Source organism: Marmota flaviventris, chromosome 6 (assembly GCF_047511675.1).
Source record: "Marmota flaviventris isolate mMarFla1 chromosome 6, mMarFla1.hap1, whole genome shotgun sequence".
In the NCBI taxonomy this organism is placed as follows: Eukaryota; Metazoa; Chordata; class Mammalia; order Rodentia; family Sciuridae; genus Marmota; species Marmota flaviventris.
In genome coordinates this window covers 31,824,177-31,847,788 of record NC_092503.1, presented here as the reverse complement: position 1 = coordinate 31,847,788, position 23,612 = coordinate 31,824,177, and the positions used below count along the sequence as shown (strand labels likewise).

The 23,612-nt window shown below is 35.9% G+C and overlaps 1 protein-coding gene across 1 annotated transcript in view; it reads right to left on the bottom strand.

Annotated features, from left to right (window-relative positions):
• Positions 1-23,612, bottom strand: part of Moxd1 (monooxygenase DBH like 1) — a 73,919-nt gene that overhangs the window by 14,096 nt on the left and 36,211 nt on the right. The window contains exons 5-9 of the mRNA XM_027938529.2: positions 6,213-6,392; positions 5,822-5,924; positions 4,152-4,318; positions 2,888-3,079; positions 1,358-1,417 (exon numbers count right to left, since the gene is read on the bottom strand). Coding sequence (XP_027794330.2) covers positions 1,358-1,417; positions 2,888-3,079; positions 4,152-4,318; positions 5,822-5,924; positions 6,213-6,392 — 702 coding nt within the window. The remainder of the gene's footprint in view (positions 1-1,357; positions 1,418-2,887; positions 3,080-4,151; positions 4,319-5,821; positions 5,925-6,212; positions 6,393-23,612) is intronic.

Here is a 23,612-nt window from a genome sequence, read left to right as displayed (position 1 = left end):
CTGAGCTATCACCAGTATTTTTACATTTTTATGTTGAGACAGGGTCTTGCCAAGTTTCTTTTTCTTTTTTCTTTTTTTTTTAAGAGAGAGAGAATTTTTTTTTTTATATTTATTTATTTTTTTTTTTAGTTTTCGGCAGACACAACATCTTTGTTTTATATAGTGCTGAGGATCGAACCAGGGCTGCACACACGCCAGGCGAGCGCGCTACCGCTTGAGCCACATCCCCAGCCCATTGCAAGTTACTTGAGGCCTTGCTAAGTTGCTGAAGCTGCCCTTGAACTTGGGATCCTCCTGCCTCAGCCTCCTGGGTTGCTGAGATTACAGGCATGTACCACTGTGCTCAGCCTTCCAATGGTTTAAAATTTTGCTCTTTGCATTTAAATATTTAATCTATCTGTAATTGATTTTTGTGTATTTTTTTGAAATGAAGACCCAATTTTATTTTTGTCATATGGATACTCAATAGTGCCAGCATCCTTTAATGAAAATTCCACCCTTTCCCATTGATCCGAATGCTCTGTCTGTGGGTCTATTTTTGGAAACCCAATTATTTTCCACTGTTAACTCTGAATCTAAACCACATTGTACTAATTACTACAGCTTTAAAATAACCTTCATAATTAGTTAGTTTATTTCCCATCTTGTTCTTTTTATCAGTCTTGCTTATTGCAAATCCTTTGCTCTTTTAAGTAGATTTTAGAATCAACTATTTCCATATACAAGCTAAAAATAAAAACAGTTTTTAAAAATAAAAAAAAAAATAGGAGAAGGTGAAGAAGAAGGTGGCTAGGTGAAGATTTTTTAATTAGGATACCAAAAGCTGTAAACCATGAAAACATTCTAAATTATCTTTTACTGGAATTATATCAAATCTAAGTTCATAAAATGAGCTGGTGGGAGGCATTCTGTCTTATTGTGTTTTGTGGATGAGACTGAGCAAGGCATGAATTATCTCTTTTTGAAGGCTCAGCAGAACTACTCACTAACTCCATTGGGACCGGATCTCTCTTTGGTTCAGGCTCTGAGATCATGTGGTTCATTCTTCCCTTTGAAGTCTAGATTTATCTAATTCCCAACTGGAGTCATCAGTTAATGACCCATGTCTTATCATACTTGGTGAGGAGAAGCTAAAAGACTAAGGACAGCTTTTCATGAAAGAGTCCATAAATTATACTGCAGTTATTACCATAATATCAGTCATTATTTAGTAACTAAATCACCTCTGATTTCACCTTTAGGATGTTCCAGACTTTTCTTTTCAAATAGAAATGGTTTCTGAATTTGTTCTTTAAAGACCAAAGGTTATTTCTTCAGCTTCATAAGTGAACTTTAATTATCATAAAACCCTTCTTACCCAAGTCATCCCGACTCTATCCTTGGTGTTGTAGCGACATTCAGTAATTAGGTTATCTCCCTAAAACATAAAAGGAAAAGCTTTCAGGCTGAAGCTTTATGCTGTTTCATTTGTAGACCAACAGTCAATACATGCTGTATGAATGGATGCTTCTAGAAGTTTGATTCAAGAGAAGATCAGGCCAGACTCCACAGTATTCTAGCTGGATAATTTATATAGGAACTGAAGAGTGATTTTGCACAGCTACTGAGAAACTAAGTATATACATGTTTAGTTCTTAGTAGAGATTAAATATTTAACGAAATGTTAGTCATAGATTCTAAGTATTGTGCTTACTTATTCATTACATCATTTTATGTAGTCATGACTTTATCATACAACAGAACTTGTAATGATTTATTGTTTTCATGATTTCCAACCTTTGAACTTACAACACCCACGCAGAATGTATTTATGGCTCCTCATTCAGGAAAGTGGACGGAACACGGAACAACCGTTCATTGAAGCAGAGGCTGCCGTCTATGGGCAGTAACCCCTAGATTTGCTTTACCTGCCCTGCTACTCAGAGGACTGAGAGGTCAGTATCCTACTCATGTAACCATTTAGGAAGTTCTGAGATAACCACCATAAAACTGGTTGGATGTAAGGGATAATCCTTAAAATATCGAGGTCCCTTTTCCTCTTCGTAGTTTTTCTGCTTTTCACCTTTTCCTTCACAACTTCTTGTGCTGTGACTTTGCCTGGCAGTTCACCCCATCTAAAAACCCTGTATCCAGTATTATGTAGAGAAGATGTTAATGTTACAGTCACTTAATAAAAATTGTATAAGAATCTGACTTTTAAGAATGCATCAAGGGTAGAAAATGATGTGACTACTGAGCTTGAGGGCCATGGAATAATATATTTGAGAAAATGAAGCATCATAAAATTAAAGGAATAAAAAGGTGTCACTGTTTTAAGATGTGAGATTTTCTTCTATCCTTCCACCATAACCTCATTTGTTGTTGCAAGCGGAGGTGCACAGCAGAGTGTAATTAACCATCTGAATACCTTTGTAAAATGAAAGAAATACCTTACATTTTTAATTTTTTTACTGAAATGAAACTTCAAAAAAAATCCTATTCTTCAAGATAGTATAAAGAAAAATCCAATTTCATCATTACGAGAATTGCAACCCAAAGAATCACTAACTAGGGAATCAAGAAAAAACGATTCATGCATAGTAATCAGATTTTGCTGATTGTTGAGGGTCTGTTGTTGTTGTTATTTGATTGTTGTTTTCTGTTTTTCTTTATTTTTAAATCAAGAACTTGAATTTCCCATGAGAATAGTAATAAAAATGAGTTGTGATTTTGGAAAGCAGATCAAACACATTCCCTTTGAGTTATGCAATATCCACAGTGGGTGGCTTTCAGGCTATGGGTATGGTGAGCAATTCATTTCACTGGTAGAAACTTTGCTACATCTCAGCTGATAAATGTTCTCATGACTTTTAAAAGAGTCAGTGAAAAAGAACAAAAACATGCATACTGGTAAGATTGTTTGTTCTTCCTTTAGATACTGAAACTCCTGGAAATTGAAGTCAAAGTCATCATCATAAGCAAGTAATTTCATTTCCTCCCCTTTGCGAAAATGACGCAGCCTGATGCCTCTGCCAGCCAGGTGAGCATGGAGAAGAACAGCGAACACGTGGATTCCACTTGGCTTTTCAGCTTCCAGAGCCTGCGGGGGACAGCGAGGAAGAACTGATGAGCCCAAACAAGTGCATGTTCAGACAGTGCACCTGAAACATACTTGGAGGGACAACTGAGAAGAAAAGCTAAGGCAATTCAAATGAATGGTTGAGCTGCCAAGCATTGTGAATCTGGATTGCTCAATGTTCTCTTTGTAAAGCGAATCTGCCAGGAGACAAGAAAGGGAACCTACCATACCACACCTAAACGTATCCTTCCTTTACCTTCTTTTAGGAAGCAAAGAGGCAGTCAACACTCCTGGCAAAACGATTCTAGCATGCCAGTAACCTGAAAATGGGAACTCTAGAAAAGAGGATTCTATGCCCCCCGACTTTACCAGATAAGACCAGCATGGTCAGTGGAATGAATGAGATTCCCTTGGTTCTACAGCTAGTAAATGTTGCCATGGCAGTTCGAGTCTTTTGATCAAGATATCAAGATATCTAGATATCTTGATATCTTGGTCTAGATAGCTCAGAAGAGCATAATTTTTTCACTTCACCAATTTCCCATACTACCCACAACTGCAGTATCTTAAAGTTCACAACGACTATGATCCATATTCAAATACTTCAAGAAAAAGGATTATAAGTATTATTCATGTTTTTCCTTAAACAATATGTATTTCTACAATAGTTACTCTTGCTCTTTGGTGAAAGGAAAGGAAACTGGAAAGCAGAAAAAAAATTAAAATGAATTATGGAAAAATTAAGTGTGAATAAAAGGCAGAGAAAGAAAAAAGAGACTTTGAAAACAAAGGAAAATTTGTGACAATGACACAAAAGAAATTGTGGCAATGACATAGTGTCTGATATGAAACAAAGAGGTCAGAGTAGGAAGGAAAGCACCTTGCAGTTATTCTTGCCTTCTGAATTCTCCTCCTGTAGCCTTTAAGATTTAAAAAGGCAGTTTAAAGTCATGCTGAAATGACAATCATGGCTTTACAAGATACAAACAAGAAAAAGATCCATAATAAACAAGCAAGGAATTCTTCACACCATAGTTGCTAAGAGCATTGTTTAATATGTAGACAGTAGCTCACAGACATGGACACTGCGTACCTCCTGTAGGCATTCCAGAGTACAGTGACCCTCGGACCGGAACTCAGGCATCCCTGGAGGGATGGTATGGAAAAGGCTCACCCAGAGGCCAGCTTCGATCACCCCAGCATCATATTTCCTTATATCCATTGTATGAAATAACCTTAGCCCAGAACTATCTATTAAGCCTGGAACAAAAGCACATAATTAAAAGTGAGTTGGGATTCTTAAAAAGAAAGTTTCTATATTCAGTTGAAATGGATTCACTCGTTTTCTGTAAAATCTCACAAGGTTAAGGAATACAAGAAGAGATTAATGGACCCCAGCAATCAGCTTCATCAACAGAAATTAAAACATGGGTCACCATATTGTTTGCAACCTTGGTAAACTCACAGGCAAACTAGGGAGAGATGTTTGAGTTACTGAGCTGATTTATTTCACAGTTATCTAATGTAGAGAGTAGAAACTACAGCCATTCATTAGAACATAGAATAACCCTCCAAAAGTTTTATTTCATATTATTTAGAGATAAAGTTCAATATCATTTACTTAGGGGTACAAATCCCTCAGGCTAGAATCCATCTGCTAATAAACTACTAAAGATTAACTTTCTTTGTAGTTTGCCACCATTCTCTTATGTTTTTAAGTCATTCAATCAACACACTGGTATTACATCTATTACATTTACTACTGTGAACAGTAAGTACTACATTAGGCAGTGTGAAGATTAAAAAATAAATAAGGCACACTCCTTGGTTATTATGAGCAGGGAGAATTATAAATCTGTTCCACTAACTTTGAAATTAATTGACTTCCTTCACAATACTGAGTTTGTACCTACAGCCTTAAGAAGTTTCTTATTCCAGGAAGACTTTGTAGACCACCCACCACATACTCCTGGCTAGATCAGGCCACCAAGTTAAATCTCTTGGAGTGCCAGTTACCACCCTTTTGGATCAAATGACATATGTTTAATTTTACATTAATTTCTATGAGTATCTGATTATTGCTCTTTCCAACTGAACTCTAATTTCTATGTGGGTGGGGACACTGAGTTTTTCACTCATATGATATCCTTCAACTCAAATTCATAGCATATTGGTACTCAGTATTTGGAATAATGGCATAAATCAAAGTAAAATAATTACTAGAGGTTGCTTCTATTGACAGTTTCACATTGAACTTATCATTTTTTTAGTTTTGGAATATTACATAAGTAAATCAGAAATCAAATGCATGTCTTTACACTTATCTCTCTACCACATGACATAGTTGCACTACATAGTTCTTGAATATATTTGACTTGCCTGCCACATAACAGAATGCTTAATATTTTTAATATGATGGACGGAAGCTTTTCCATATGGATAGTTAAACAGAAAATGTTTTATGAGCATCATATATTTGGAACTAATTTATTACAGAGGGAAAAAAGGTTATTACTGAACTTCCTAATAGGTATTGGAATGACCACACATACCCATTTGCCTGGTTTGTGCTGGTTAATGACTATTGTCCCAGGGTAATTATGGATAGTAACCCCTTTCACTCCAAAAATGATCCTAGTTTGGATGAAAAACGTTTAGGTTCATTCTTTCTAATATTGGTTGCTATTTTGCTTCACTTCTGTTAAAGACAAGTTATAAAACTTTCTTAAACTCATAGGTAAAATATATGAAGAATGAACTCACCTTTCTTATGTGTCGGGTTATCATAGTGGACTTCTAGAAGCACATAGTGAGGATCTAATGGAGTGCCAAGGGATAATCCAACATGAGGTGGATAGGAAAAACCCTAAACATGGAAAAATCCATGAGTCAGTGTCCTTTGAAAGTCCCTGAGAGCTATTCTCCATTCATAAACCAAACATTCTCAAAGATATTTCAACCTTTTAGAACAAGATTAGTCAATCATTGATCAAATAAAATGACTTAAGGAAAGAATCCTTTCCTTTGAAAATAAAAATACTCCACTCTCATATCAAAAAATAGTATGAAAAGCTTTACTTATAACTATTAGCACTCTATTATGTGAGAGGGAAACATGATGATTGTGTTATAACTCAGTAATTATCAGCCCCACCTCTCCACCAATGGCCCAGGCAAAAATCACAGTCTCGCAGGTGAGGAAGGCATCGGGCATGTTGGGGTGGTAGCACTCGTGGCCATAGTCCAGGACACTGTCATTGAAGCTGCTGCTGCACTGATAGAGCAGGATGTGGTGGACCAGGTTCTCATGGCCCCGCTGTATCACTGGCTCCACCTACACAAACACAAAGGAGATGGGGATGCTATCGATGAAAACACCCTGCGATATCCCACCACAAGCACAAAACTAGCATGGATGACTATCTGTTCTTCAAAGGGATATTCTCAAGTCAGGTGAAGATTATGTGGTTCAAGTATAATCTGTTCTGGAGACTATGATGATGATGGTGATAATCATGATGACAACAGCAACAACAAAGATTAGTTACCATTCACTCTGAGAATGACAGGACTTTGCTAATCTGCTCTCTTTGTTTTAAATTCACTTTTGTTTCCATTTACCCATTCTGCAGAGCTGCTGTTTCAAAACTTGCTCACTCTCTCTTCTAGGCTTCACTGAACATTGCTCCTCCTCCCTCTTCCCCCCTTTCCCCCCGCAAATAGAAGGGAAAAAGAAGAAGAAGAAGAAGAAAACATATCTTACTCTCCTCCACCTCAAAAAGTTATTTTACACATCTCTACTAGAGATTACAGATGGTGTCTCATTCATCTTTATAAATACAAGGGACTGGGCACAAGGTAGGGCTCAAAAGTGGATATTTTTATTTTAATGATAAATAAAACATTCTAATAACAATTTTATTATTAGATGTTTGGAGAGAAAAAAAAAACACTCAAAACCATGTTGTTAACGATGTGCTGCTGGGACAATGCGTGATTTGAGAGGGGGAAACTGGAAACGGGTTAAAATAAAATGGGCAAGGAAGTTGGCTTGGTTCTTTGCCTTGCCAGGCTGGAAGTGTAACCATTAGCTAAAGGGTTCTGTCAATCAAGAAGCCCTGGTGTGCTCCTAGATTTCCAACAGTTTGGCTGTCTTAGAGCTCATCAAAATTTGTGTCATTTGCTCTAATCAGTCAAGTGCAGACATTGAATTTTCAAACCTTTGCCTGATCTCAATTTTAGATTTGCATATTTAGATGAAGTGTTTTTAACCATTTAATCTGAGAGTTTTGCATTTTTAAAAATATTTTTCCATAGCTTTTCTCTTTTCTGTAAGAAAATCTGAGCAGCCAAAAGGGAAATGGTATGTAGTGGGTAGAGGTCTGAAACAAGCAGCAAAAGAATTCAGGTTTTTAAATTCTGTTTTGTTTTGTGTGACATGATGAATCACCCATAAACTCACCCATACTTTTTTTTACATCATATTCATGGAAATAACATTTCACATGGTTTTGTTTGTACTTGTCTTGTCTGTAAAAGATCATGAGCCCTGAAGCCAGAAATGATTTTCTATTTTGCTTGAAAATGACAGTTATTGTGCAAGCACAGTTGCAAAATAAACAATGATTGCACAGAAGTGTAACCCAGAATTTCTATTAGAATATAGCTTCCATATCTAGATTGAGTTGTTTTGTGAGACTGGACTTATTTGGGTACCTCAGTACTCCAAAGGAGACAGGGCATTGATAATACATCAACAGCAAAATACTCAGACATGTAAGATTTTTGCTAAATGCCTTATAAGTTTAGGAGAACTTGAAGGTTGTACTGATCTCTACAAGGAAGGCCCTGCAAAGGAGCCAATCAGGTACTAGAGAGTTGGCTGCTGTCAAGTCAGCCTCAGGGAACTAGAAGCCTTTGTTGAGGCATGGTGACAGGAGCTAAGAGTGTGGGTGATGATGCTGGCGGGTATGGAACTTCAAATAAACTGTTAAAAAATATTTTAAGAGAAAGTGTTTTTGTTGTTGCTGTTGTTATAAGAACAATTGAAACTAACACCAAGTTCCCAGGCTACCAATACATTCTTTTATTTCATACCTACTATTTCGCCAGATACCACAGTAGTTATTCCATATATTTCACTTAATATTTATAACATATCTATAAGCTAAAATGTTATTAGCTTTCTTTTCTTACTGATGTGAACACTGAGACTCAGAGAGATCAGGCAACAAACCATAGTACCACATTGTGATTTGAAACTAGGCTGCTCTGATAGCACAATCTCTTTTATTGCAGTGCATAATTGCAGAAGATGTGTTGGAGGGGCACCAAGGACCCCAGAAGTTGCTGCCAGTGGGAGGGAGGATGAACACCTTCAATAAAGCAGGCTAGCAGGCAACATCTATCATCAGTGGAAGTGATGCTACTACTAGTTAAGGCCAAGAGGTTCCCCTTCGAACCACTAGCAAGAACCACCACACAACCCTTCCATCAAAGAACCATCACCAGTGTAATAGCAGTATGCTGAGCGTCTGCTGGTCTCTGTGCCACCCCCTTCCCATAGCTTGTCATTGTGCTCTTCCCTAAAGAGAGCAGACACCAAGGCCTCTGTTTGAAACCTGGTAAGATCTTCAAGGAGAATTCAAGTCTAATCTGACTTCTGGATGAGGGTACCACCTGAAAAAAAAAAAATGAGGATTTCTTGAGAAAAGAACTACTTATAAAAGAACAAAGAAACTTTCTGTGAACCTGGGTGCTGACGGTGGAAGAAGATAAAAAGGCTTGGAAGGAACAAGTCCTTGGCAACATTGAGAGGGTTTGAGAGCTGAGACAAAGAAAAAGAAAGGCTGTCTTGATAAGCAAGGATGGCCTGGCCCTTCTGGGTGATCTGTGAGCCAAGGTGCATGGCAGAAGAACAGCCTTGGAACCAAAACACAGAGGAGAAAGAGAGGGGAAGACTTCAACCTGAAGGACTTTTTAAAAGACTTTGTCAATTCAGCACAGAGCTTTGGGATACACTTGTGAGGTCTTAGCAGTAAAACAGAAAAGAAAGAAACAATACCATAAAGCTGCCAAAACAGGGAAAGATCAAGGAGGAAATTAACACTGACCGTAAAACTGAACCTGGAGAGTCAAGAGCTCCTATTTATACTGATTTTCCTGACCCCATTATCTCTTACCATCTCTATGCAGGTCAAATAGGCACAAGACAGCCCCTGCAGCACAGGGCATCTGTAGTAACTATTCACTGAACTGAACATGAAGCCAGCATCAATGAGGTAGGGTCCCTAAGTTTCCTTCCAGTTTCTTCAACTCCAGTACTTTCCTGGCATCTCATACGAGCGACTAAATCTAACCCTCATACCCTTGAACCGGCCATGTTTTCCCTCCCCTTAAATTCTTTCTGACCCTCGTTCCTGATCTTTCAGCTTGTTCACATCTTTCCAGTCACTCAACCCACCATCTTCTCCCGGGAGGCCACCTGTGTGCCTCGCCCACAGATCCCTTATGCCTCATTGGCACACTGCCAGCTGTGGCTCAATCCTGCAATCTGCCCTTCTGAGTCTCTACTTAGAACGCTGAGGATACACTTTCTTTTCTTTCCTTTTTTTTTTTTTTTTGCATCAAACAAAAAACCTTTTAATTTTAATTAATTGGATAATTATGTCTATGGTCCTCTTTACTAAGTGAGTGTGTGTATGTAAATATATACACACTTAGTAAAAATATACACACTTAGTTCATATATATGAACATATAGATATATGTTAAACCAGGGAAAAGCATTTAAAAAATACTTTGGCTGCCTGATTAACCAGAGTCAATAAATGCTTTGTTCTCAATACTTATTCAAAAGGTTTTCCTCCGTGAATTACAATAATAGGCTTTGTTGTGACATATTTATACCATAGCAAAATTTGATCTACTTCATTTCCCTATGTCTCCTTTTTCCTTTCTCTTCCTCTCTCCCGCTAGTCCCCACTCTCTATTATTACTGGTCTCCCCTCTATTTTTATGAGCTACATTTTCTCCACTTTTCCTGTCTGTCTTCCATGTATGAGAGAAAACATGAACATTTACATTCTGCCTACGTGTCCGTCAGCAGATGAGTGGATAAAGAAAATGTGGTGTATATATACACCATGATGTTTTACTCTGTCATGAAAAGTGGCATTATGTCATTTACAGGAAATTAAATGGAACCAGAGAACATCATGCTGAAGAAATAAGCCAGACTCAGAAAGTCAAAAGGTGAAGATACACTTTTATAACCATTCTTATGAGACCTCAAATTTTATAACTCATACTTTTGCCTTGGTACATCAATCTTTATTTTGTTCTGAATTCTGTCCTGTCCCCTGAAGTGGCTATTCTGAACGTTTCCCAGCCTATGCACACTTCCTACTCTGCACTTCGTAAATTAATTAATTATTTGGATGAGACAGAGGGAATTTCTTCCCATTCTGTAGCTATGTAGTTGCATGAGGGCAGATGTGGATGCAACTTGGTACCAAGGACACAATATAATTGCAAAATCTTAAGTGCAGCAATCCATTCTAGGATGTGTGTGTGTGTGTGTGTGTGTGTGTGTGTATTGGAGATTGAACTCAAGGTGTTGTAAGTGGTAGGCATGCATGCCAATGAGCATCCCCATCCCAGTCCCCATCAACCCATTCTATATATTCATCTTTAAATGAATGAAGGAACAAAAATGATTCAAAGAATCTGTACTTGGTGGAGCCTCACAGAGTGGGTTGAGACATGGAAAAACAAGAATCAAGTGACTGAGAAGTGGGTTAAGACAAAAAAAAAAAATTAAGTGTTGCAAAATTCCATAGTACTTAAAGCCAACAAACCATTTCAGAACACGAGGTAGGAAAATCTTAGGGGAAACATCATCCTTCTGTCTTTGAAGGAAGGGTGTCCTTGACAAAACTGTGCCTCTTTGCTTGTCCCCTACCACCAGCACTGACTGAGAAAGCAGATTTGGTTCTGAAAGGACTTATTTTTGAAAGTAGCTGAGAATCAACAAACTTACAAATCCATATGCAGTCCTCCAACAGCCACTTACCTAAACATTAGCACCTGCTGAAAGAAACACATTTTTTTTTTTACCTAATTCTACTTATTGATGAACAGCATTTCCTCAAAATTTGTGTTCACTTGGTCAAAAAAGTTTAACACCAAAAAACCAAATAACCCCAAAAATAAATGGATAAAGGAAATGAACAGACACTTCACAAAAGAAGAAATACGATCAGTTAACAAATATATTAAAAAAAAGTTCAAAATCTCTAGCAATTAGAGAAATGAAAATTAAAACTACTCTGAGATTTCATTTCACTCCAGTCATAATGGCAATCAAGAATACAAGTACCAATAAATGTTGGCAAGGATGTGGGAAAAAAGGTACACTCGTACATTTCTGGTAGGATTGCAAATTGGTGCAACCACTTTGGAAAGCAGTATGGAGATTTTTCAGAAAACTTGGAATGAAACCACCATTTGATCCAGTTATCCCATTCCTCAGCATTAAAACAAAGGACATAAAATCAGCATAAGCTACAGTGAAGCAGCCACATCAATGTTTATAGGAGCTCAATTCACAATAGCTGAGCTATGGAACCAACCTAGGTGCCTTCCAACAGATGAATGGATAAAAAAAGGTGGTATATATGCACAATGGAATATTGCTCAGCCATAAAGAAGAATAAAAATATGCCATTTGCTGGTAAATAGATGGAACTGGAGACTATCTTGCTAAGTGAAATAACCAGTCCCCCCAAATCAAAGGCCCATTGTTCTCTCTGACATGTGGATGTTAACACACAATAAGCAGGGGAGGGAGGTCAGAACAGAATTTCATTGGATTAGACAAAGGGGAATGAAGAAAAGGGAGGGGTGATGGGAATAGGAAAGATAGTAGAATGAACTGGACACAACTTTCCTATGTTCATATATAGACAGACAACCAGTGTAACTCCACATCATATACAACCATAAGAATGGGAAGTTGAACTCTGTGTATGTATAATATGTCCAAATAGATGCTATTGTCATGTGCAACTAAAAAGAACAAATAAAAAATTCTAAAAAATTTATGTTCACTTGGAACCTGAGAATATGACTTTATTTGGAGATAGGGTCTCTGCGGATGTAATAGATTCAGATGAGGTCATACTGGATAAGGATGGGCTCTACACCCAAGGACTGGTGTCTTTATAAGGGAAAGGAAAGGGAGATTTGGCCACAGACACACACAGAGAGAAGACAGCGGAAGGCCAATGAAGGAAAAGTTCTCCCCACAGTTGTGGAAGGGATACTGGCTCTTCCCATCCCTTGATTTCAGACCTCCATTAAGAGGATCAAGTTCTGCTGTTTGAAGCTGTCCATTCATCATGGATATCTTAGGAAACTGATCTGGCCCCCATCCCCAATTTTAAATCATGAACTAAGGACTTGCAGATTTGTACATTTAGACCTAGCTTAGGATTGTTCCTGTAATTATTGTGACACATATTGTCACAGATATACGTTTCCCTTCATGATTGAGGTTAAATAATGTCTTTCTCTGTAGTTAAATATATGTATGTCCTGCTTCAGTTTTTAATTTGGGAGTAAAAAGAGAAAGAAATGCCTTTCTTGTCCTATCCAAGTACACTAAGCTCTATTAGAGAGACACAGGGAGGTAACTGCAGCTCTTTTGAGCAATTTCCCTAACTAAGCTCATTCTTCCAAGTCTATCAATTTAAGATGTGGCTTCTTGCTTGTTGAAACATGCATGGAAGAATGAAACAGTTCTGCAAAGACAACTTTAAGCAGAGCTCAATAAATTAAAAATTAAAACAAAAGGAAGAGGTAATGGGTGGAATCTGTAATGAGCTGGAAATTCTGTAAATCCCTATCACTCTTCTTCTTGCCTGTTCTTGTTCCTGGCACTCTGCTTTACATACCCACCTGAGGCCCAGGTTGCTGTCCACATAAAATCCCATAAATTATCTCTGACAAAGGGCATCCAAAGGTTAGCTGGCTCATGAAGTGGTTCTGCCTATGATAACATTCCAGCCAGAGCTAGCAACATAGGTAGATCCCCTTGTGATCCCGCATGTGGCTGTGGTGATGCATGCTTTACCCTCATGACCACTGGGTGGGGGGCTCTTCAATCTAACAATACTTCTCAGTAATGAAAGGTAACTAAACTGAACAAAGGAATAGGATCTTCACCCAAAGATACTCCACTCTGAGAAAAATCAAGGATCAAAGCAAAGCCCAATTTGCTGATGTAGTGTCAAGGTGTCTCAGAAATTCATCCTCTCACAGCTCTGGAGCATGAACGGACTGGCAACTAAATCCCAGAAGGTGACTGCAAGAAGAGGTCATGTCAGATACAGATGAAGAAAAGGGATGAAGAAAGAGGAAGAACTGAGGAAGAGGGAACTCTGGGAATAGTTCACCCCTTACTGCAATCGGAATTCTCAGGGGAACTGCCATCTTCATACCTGACCTTGCCGCCAGGCACAGTTGACCAGTTTAGGGATAGATATCAACCTCCTAGTCTTGCCTTGGGAATTTTTCAAACTATAAAAATAAATATTTTTATTTTTCAAACTATAAAAAGGAATCTTCTAGAAGCTGGATATTGTGAGGTTCAGCAAGTCCCAAGGCCCAGCAAGTCCAAAGTCCCTGATATTTCCCAGCACATGGAAGTGTGCAGGGAGATGAGAGAGAGTCAGCACACAGAAAAGTACTAGAGGCAGTTAGGACAGTCTTAGCCAAGGTTTGAACACCAACTTTAAATTGGTTTTGAAACCAGCTATATCTCTGCCGTTCTGTGGTTTACTTATTCAACCTTCCTGTTAATTACTAAATCAATTCTTTTTCTTAAGGTACTTCAACTTGGGTTTCTGTTATTTTTTGCCAAAAGTCTTAATGAACAAACTCAAATATATATCATGAATTCATTGACACATATGTGCACCATTCACAGGTTACCTGAAATTGTCTTTTCTCTTCTCTTAGGATCACTGTCACATAAAATGCTTATAGTTTAATTCTCCTTTTTATTTACCATTCTTAACCGGATCTGGGTAAGTTAATAACAACAATACTTTAGTAAATTCCCTGGAAGAGCTAGATGGGAGAAAAAAATCACCCCCTCTATTATACACAAATGTCTTTCTCTACTGCTTACTGAGTCTTGAATTAAAGCTGTTTTACATGATGAATATGGAAGTTTCCTTGAGAGACACCATTTACTGAATGTGAACTAATTAGGTCCTTTGGCCAAACACCTCAGGAATATAACAAACAAAATGACTTCAAAGAAACTTTCTAACACAACATGATTGGTATGTATGTGTGTGTGTATATATATATATATATATATATATATATATTTCTTTGAATTTTAACAGGTTACTCATGAACCGTCAAGTAGCTTTTGGCTCTATATTAACACGGAAATTAATTTTAAGTCAATTAGATATTTATATTTATATTTATTTATATTTATTATATTTATTTATATTTATTATATTTATTTATATTTATTTATAACATGGAAATACAAGTCAGCTTTTAATCTGTTATAAAAATTACAGGAAAAAAAATAGCATAGCATTTTTAGTGATCATTAGTTGAAAACTGTTCTGAGTTCTGGACAACTTAGCACATCTATAATATGTTTTTATTGAATACAATTATTCCATACATGACTTTTTTTCCATAGAAAATCAACTCGTTTTACCATTTGATACCAACCCATTACATGGAAAACACTTTTTCAAGGCTTTTATTATTTATTTGTGTGTGTATAAATTAAAACGGCATGAAGACAAGATCTTGCTAGTTATTCTTTGACCTGCTGTTGTTTACAAATGTGTGAGGGGTTTTGAAATAATACACTGAATTGGTTTTTAGGTTAACCTGAATTTAATTCTGGCAATTCATAGAGTCAAATGAGCATATAGTTCATATATAATGACATAATTTTGCTGCTTCATACTGTAGAATGATTCTGAAAGCTTTTCTAACAATGTTGTCTTTTGTTTTTATTATTTTGGTTAATACACTCTTTTCAATACAGCAATATGTCAAAGGTGATAGTACATTGGATTTTTGCCAGTCCAACATAGGACATACACACATGGACCAACATGTGTTATGGAGGATGAGGACTGCCAAAATGAGGAACATCAACTCCATCACAGAATGGCAGGGACAGAACTATGCAATGAAACATATGTGCATCCAATTTTTATGTGACTCATCCTCCTACACTGGAGAAGTGAACTAAAGGTAACAGAAGAAAGATCAGAAACAGCACTCAGCTAAGCAAAGATAAACAACCATTGCATTGCCAAAACAATGGAGAAGTATTTGCAACGTTTTTGTCAAATGCAGGGCCCATTCCCTTAATATAAAAAAAAAAAATTATAAATCCAAAAACACATTAGTCAAAATGAGCAAAATACATGAACAAAAAGTTCACAAAAGAGAGGAAACAGCAGTGACATACTCACCTGTCAGGTAGGCAACATTTTAAGTCTGTTAGTAAGCAATGCTGGCCAGGGAGAATGTAATGGCAGACAGCTGGAAATGATTTAATGTTGTTGATAAAATTATATTAAATTCAGATAGTGGGATACTATACAGTCATAGAAATAAAATACTTCTATACATACTGAGGTGGGATATTTTTCAACAGGCACTGTTAATTTTAAAATGTGTCAAAATATCTAGTATCTATATATCCTACAGGGTCTAAAAATAAAAACAAAAAATTATATATATATATATATATATATATATATATATATATATATATATTATTTTTCTAACAATGTTTTCTTTTGTTTTTATTATTATTATATATACATACATTTTTGTTTTTTATTATATATATGTATATATATACATTTACACATACACACACACATATATGTACTGAGCAAGAAGTCTAAATCAAAACAGACCTAAAGGTATATGATTTCACAGATAGAGAAAATATCATTAAGAAAACATTAATAGTGTTTTATTAGAAGTCAAATTTGAGTGGGAGAAGTTGGGGCATTTTGCTTTCCACTTTACAACCTTCTGCATTTGAATATTTTACAGTAAAAAATAATAATTGTACATTATATTTTTTAAAATTCTGTTTCCATCACTTACTAAATGAAGTGTAGTCTTAACCGTATGGGTCTTCATTCCCTACCTCACAGATGATCATGAGAATTGTCTCAGATACTGGAATATCCCATCCAGGGAATATACAAAGCATTCACAAAATGTTCATTCTCTTATTTCCTATTCATATCTTTTTTGTCAGTTCCTTGAAAATTACATTTGTATTACATTTATCATAGGCAATAACATATGTAATTACATTCAAGTCTCCAAATACCTTTATTCCCATTGATCAACCTCTTCCCATACTAAGTTATAGTCAGATAGCAGCAAGAAGTTCTGGTGTGCTATTGCATAATAAAGTGACCACAGACAATGATAATGTTCTGCATATTTCAAAAAGCTAGAAGAAAGGATTTGGAATGTTCCCACTATAAAAGAAACATAAATTTTTTTAGGAGGTAGGTCCAACTGGTTTACATGTTTTGAATCATCACATGTATAATGTTTACATTTTTATAAATCAGTTAAAAATTGAAAATTTTAAACTCCCCTAATATTGAGTCAATGAAACAAAACTTCTCTTATAATTTTCTAAATTATAATAAGTATTTAGAGTATTAATTAATTATGATGGATTTGAAGTTAGGTTTCTGGAACATATATTTTCTCTGAAACCCGAGTATAATTGCTGTGGTTTTAGGTCCTTAAAATAACTAAGAGTTTTCTTGCCCAAGTCCACTGTCAAGGCTTCCCAGCCCAAATGATAGAGGCCAGCTCCTGTGGCTTCCCCCTGACCAGTCACAGCTCTTGATGGGAGGATCCCAGCAGGCACCAAGATCTTGCTTTGGTTCTGCATCAAACATTTTCCATTTCCCTGGATTGCTTCCTGCTTTCTGGTCTCCTTTGAAGTTATAGTTACTGGGATGTTTCTTGTTGTGTTGTTGTTGTTGGGGGGAGGGTATATTTATTTTATTTTATTTTTATGACTTCAAGGCCTAATAATTCTATCCATGAAAGGATAGAACTTAGTTACCAACAGATGATTTTAAGGATAAAATACCATAGCCCCAAATTAGGAAAAAAAAGAAAAGCAAAAAAACTTAGTTTTTCATTTAGCCCAATAAACCTACTATTTTTTTTAATTTAAAACATGACAATTTAATTCTGCATGTTTTAAAAATAACTTTCTTTACAAAAACTGTTTTCACATCCTGAAACTCCTAGTACCTGTGTTTATATATAATTTATCATAATAATTTTGGCAGGTTAAAATAAAGTATATCATTTTAGCACATATTCATCATAATTTAAGGGTTTTGTTTCCTGGAGAAATTTAATAAATAAGGCATCTTTTTTTTTTCTTCTAGGAGGAGGGAAATAACAGCAAAGACTTTGTTTTATTCCTTCAGGCGTTGTCTAAAGATTAGATCTACTGGTAGACAACACAAATTAATAATATTGCCTCATGAAGAATTTTATGTTGGCTTTTATCCAAAGGCCCAGAATTTATTGCTCTTTTAAATGCCTGCAAAATAAATTTTACTTTATTCAGTAATGAAAGTAGGAGAAACTGATGCTAAGTGTTTTCCTCTAAGATATTAAGTAAAGTTGCTTTAAAACTGGTAATTATCCAGGTCTTTGAATTATAGTTTGCTTCATTGAATTTTGGCCTCTTTTATGGTATGTCTGTAAGTAGCATAGCAGAATTGTTCTGTTCAGCCCTTAAGTTAATTAGGTATATAATACAGTGTCACTCATTTGAAGTTCATTTATCCTAGGGATAAAATAGATCTTTTGAACATTGTTACAACTCACCATCCTGATTCAAGTCTAAATTTGAGTCATTTATTTGACAAACATTTACTACGAACTCTCAGAAACTATGCCAGGGGTTGAAGATCCAAAGATGGGCATGGTGCAATAGTCCAGGGACTTAAGTTCTAGAGTTCGGTAAAACTATGAGGCCACCCCCCCCCAAATATAGGTGCTATGATATCAATATAGCTATTGTCTGGATCTATAGGTACCAAGGACATTAAAAATTTAACACATCATCACATTTAATTTCACTTTATCCTCATACACGTCTGAGACGGGTATTAATATTGTAAACAAAAAAACAAAACAAAACAAAATTGAGGCACAGTTAAGCAGGTAGCAGGCTTGAGTTTGCACCCAGAGTTCACTGGCCTAATCCCAGTCTCAGAGAGTCTTTTCTTTGCCTACCTTTCTTATTTATATAGGCTACAGTGGAGATGGAGGGGAAGGAGCTGTGGTCAAAAGAGGAATTAGAATAGGGCTTAAAATAATTTAACATTAAAATACTTTAGTATTATAGTACAGTTGCAAGAAATTACTTGGTTTATTTTAGGGAGTATGACTCTCTGATTGCAAAAGAAATAATTTTAAGAACAGAAAGAAAAGAGAAAAATCGGGGCAGGGGGGATGGCGGATGAGGGAGAAAATGGAGGAGGAAAAAAGAAGGCAGGAAGAGACTGTTTGACCTGTTTTATAAATTTGTGCTTTACCATTACTGCCACTAAGAAATATACTTCAAAAAAGTTAGGCAAATAAATGTATAGCAAGGGATGATTTTTATTGTTATGGCTCTTTTGTTTTCTCTTATTCTTTGTGTTTAAACATGATGACTCCTTTAAAAAAAAAGCTACTTTTATGTAGGATGATTCCATAAAAATGAGAAAGTAACAAAAGAAATGTGTCTCAGACTACAGCTGAGTTCAACATCAGTCTTCAAATCTGTGGGTAAGTCTTCACTGATGGTGGCTGACTCCCACTCTACCAGACCTTTGTTTTTCTTAGTAAACAGGTCCACAGTTTACCTTTTGAAAGCCCTTAAGGCTCCAATGCCTTCCTGCTATTTCAATAAATAAAGCTTCTCCCATGCGTATAGGTTTCTTGAATGCAAGACAAATGTCTTATTAATCTTGGGGGTTGTTTGTTTGCATTTGATGTGAAAAATTCATACATAGAGAAAATAATATAACATTCTTCATGTAAGCACCACCCAGAATTAAATAATATTTTGTCATGTTTACTTTGCTATTTGTCTTTGCCCCTATTTGATCCGGACATTTCTGTGTTTCTACCAGGTCCTCAAATGGTAAATTAAATCACAAAACTCAGGGATCAAGGTGAGTCTCAAGGACAAACTTAAGTTTTTTTGTTTTGTTTTTTAGTCCTAAACATGTCAACTGTCTCCTTAAAATTAAGTCTAAAATAACTTGCAATATTTTTTGTCAGAGTTTGAATATTCTGAGGTCTATAGCCACAGAAATGATATTAAAAATGGCTGTACTCAGGAAGGAAACATATAAGCATAAATGATTTATTCTATATTTTTTTCCAATCAGATGAAAGTCACACTCAGTCTATCTTTCATAATTCCCAATCTGCAAAGGGAAAGTTTCCAGTTTCAGAAATGTGGCCAAACTCTTTTCTTGGCAGATGAAAGGAGAGATCTAAACAAGATCTGATAAACCAAGTTATGATCATAGTTCCAAACAAGGAAATCATCACCTCCTTCCCTGTGGGAACCATCACTTCCTTAGGGTTTTTATTAAAGACTTAACCCCCAACATCAAATGAGTTGAGAAGTCTTTCAATTTCTACCTCCACAACAACCCCTGCATCTACTCTCACTTACCCTATCCTGATATGTGAGACTGAAATCCAGGCTCTGCTTACCTGTCACTAACATCTCTACAACACATCACTCCACCCTCCAGCCAAGCTCAATAATTCCACTTTGCCTTATTGGTTCAAGAAGCATTCACTTCTTGGCCCACCACTCCTGCTCTCTGGGATCCTTCACAAGACCCCAAGCATCACCTGGATCATCTTTTCTCTGTGCCTTAGGTCATGGCATATCAGTCTTCTAAATCCTGAATCTGGCAAAATAGAGTTGCACCTGTCAAAACTTGAGTCCCTAGTGGAAGGATAACTAGATTGTTCTGGACAATCCTGGCTTGGAAAACACCTGCATGTCTGAAAGCCAACAACAAACAGGCCTTAAAACATATTGCCAAACTTAGCAAGAAATTAAGAGAGATTTCCCAAAGGTAAAAGAAAGAACATTATAAAACTTAAATCAAAATGATGAACAAAACCAGAAGCAAAGACTCCAAAGAGCACTTTTATTAATGTATAACTGACATGCACTAAACTGCACCTATTTAAATTCAAGTGCAAAATTTGATAAATTCTGATGTGCACACCCTTGTAAATCATCATCACAATCAAGATAACAAATACACTCCTTATCCCCAAAAGCTTCCTCAAGCCCCTGGACAGTCCCTCATTGTCTTCCCTTCCTGTTCATCCTCAATCCCAGGAAACTGCTGAATGGTTTCTTGTCACTATAGATAACAGACACTTTCTAGAATTTTATTTATTAAAAAAAAGGAAAACTGGAAATCAAGCCCCATACAATGGTGCATGACTGTAGTCCCCACTACTCCAGGAGCTGAAACAGAAGGATTACTTGGGCCCTGAGTTCCAGACAAGCCTTGGAAACAGTCGTATCCCCACCTCAATAAGAGAGCGGGATGAAAATTGTCTTATATGAGCTCTGCTTTTTTTTTACTTCATTCAGCATACTGATTTGCACATTAATCCATATTGGCTGTGTATTAATAGTGTTTTAAATTGCCAAGAAATATTCCATTATATTTTATTCCAAGTGAAGCTGATATTCCAACTTCATTTACATAGTCATGGAGAATTGGATTGTTTCCACTTCTTGACTATCATAAATAAACCTGTTATAAAAACTCAGGTAGAAGTCTTTGTGTGGATGTATGCTTCATTACTCTTGGAAAAAAAATCCAGGAGTAGAATAGCTGGAATATATGGTAGGTATATTTTAAATTTTTTACCCAAGTGCCAAGTAGTTTCTCAAAGTGATTGTATCATTTTGTAGTTCCACCAGCAATGTATTAGAGTCCTATTACTTCACTTTTTACCAATGACTAAATTTTAGTTATTCTTATAGGTTGTAGTGGTATCCAAGTGTGGCTTTAATTTGAACTTCTTCAATGAGTTATGATATTGATCAGTGTCTCAAGACAATGGATATCAGAGAAAGAAGGAGAGTGAGTTATGAGAAATGAGAAACAAACAAGGTCAGTCCTGCTCTTTCTTCAGTTTACTGCTGGAGTTTACAGGCTTCCACAGGAGGGAGGAACCCAGGCAGAATCTGTTCTCCCTGAGTTAGGCACACAGAGTTGGGAGTCCATGGGGGGCCTCATAGGTTACAGTTCACACAGTAAGAGATGGGAGAAGAGAGAGATGCCCAGGGAGGGAACTTCAGGCATCTTCAGAAGGTCCTCAAGTCCTCTACTCAGTACTGAGCCTCCCATGAATAAATTTAAAAGACCGAGATTATCCAGGGCTTAAAAGAGAATGAGAAAATATTTGCATCTTGTCAGTGTATGAATTCTAGAAAGCAAGTCTGAAATTTATATTAATATTCAAAATACACATAAGTTGACTCAATGCATTTAGCAATGCATCCTAAAGAAAGGTAACTACTGATACATGAAGATATGCATAAAAGAACATTTATTGAAGCATTATTCATGATAGAAAAAAACTTTAAGTCACCTTAAATGTACACCAATAGTAGATGGCTGCAAAATTATGGTTTATACTTAATGGAAGATTGTTACGTTAATATTAAAATAAATGTGTTTTTATATTTTGACCTGCAATGGTAAGCATGGTAATTTGAAAAAACAAATTAATATATGTATAATAATCACAAGCTTGGTTTTTTTTAAAGGGAGATTAACCTAATATAAACATATTAATGTTGTAAATATTTTCTGCAGTATCAAGTTATAGAAAGATACAAATGAATCTGTTCCTATTGGTTACCTCAGGGAAGTAGAATTTGGAAGAAGGGGAACATCACTAGTTTTTCTTTATATGTTGTTCACTTTTTTACTTGTTTTAGGGAGTATATGTTGTGCTGGAAATAAAGCTAGTCCACACAGGAAGCATTCTCATGTTAAAATAAAGTGTTCTCTTGAGAAACAGAGTATAAAACAAACTCTTCGTCTTCCAGACAATGAGGGAAAAAATGCAAAGTTGTGATCTCTTTTCAAGACCGTTAAGGGTCAGTCAAGGAACACAACCTTTTGCTTATGAATTCTATATGATTATTAATTTAAAGTGAAGAAAAAATAAATTATTCCATAAAATAACCCTTACTATTTTGAATAAATATAGTTTGAAATAATGTGAATTAACAAATAATCCAGTGGGAATTTTTAAGAGCTATAAGAGTGGAAAATATTACTCACAGTACTGACATTTCCTGTTTTTCACTAAAAAAAGAACTTAGTTCTCTTACCTTGTAAATTTAATTTGTGAATTTTACACACCCTTACAATGAGAGTTTGACTTACATATGAATAAGTGCATTTGGCAGCCTGTTTCATAAAAAACTAGGCTTTATCTTAAAAGTGAACATAGAAATAAAAAGCAAAGATAGTAAAAGTAATAAATTTCAAGTTGTAAAAGGACTTATGCATCATATTAAATTCAGTTCAATATAAACAAATACATCTCAATTTTCTCCCTCTTAAATGTCTCAGGCAACTCAATGAAATCAAAGTGAAATTCCAACTGTTCTAAATTATTGGATAATTACATCCAAGTAATTTAGAGCTCTTTCAAGAGCTCTAAAACTTCTTTAATTATAGATTATTAAAAGATGATACAGTAGAAAGGGATGTAAATTTTAGGTACATTATTTTACCTTGAAGTTGTTCTATATTTCATATGTTAAAAGAGAGAAACAGATAATAGCAATTTAAAACCTAAATTTGAAAACCAGTTTCAATTAAACTGGATGAGAAAAGCAGTGTTCTTCACTGGACTTCATTTTCTGCCACCATGAAGTACAATGTTGAAAAAAGCAAACAGATGGTTCAGACTGTTCAAGGTAATAAAGGTTACGGTAAAATGATGGTATATTACTTCTTTCATGCCTCAGGTTTCCAAATAATTTTGACAGTAATCTGATTCATAGATTGTATTTGTTTTGCCAATGAGGAAACTGTAAGATTCAGAGAAGTTCTGCAAGTTACTCAAGGTCATATAAGTGATAAATGGCACAACAAGTATTTGAAATCAAGCCTATGTAACCAGAAAGATAAAGCCCTTCAAACATAAGCATTTATAAATTCAGTCAATGGTTCAGGTTCATAGTACTCCTAACACCTGTATGTGTAGCAAAAATTAAGGGCTCAGACATTAGAGTCTGGTAAGGCTGGGTTCCCTACCCAACATTTGCCATTCTCTAGCTCTTTAACATTAGAGAAGACATCAAATTTTTCTAAGCCTCAGTTTCCTCATCTGAAAAATGACATAAGCAGTGAGTAAAGCATAGTTTCTGGTA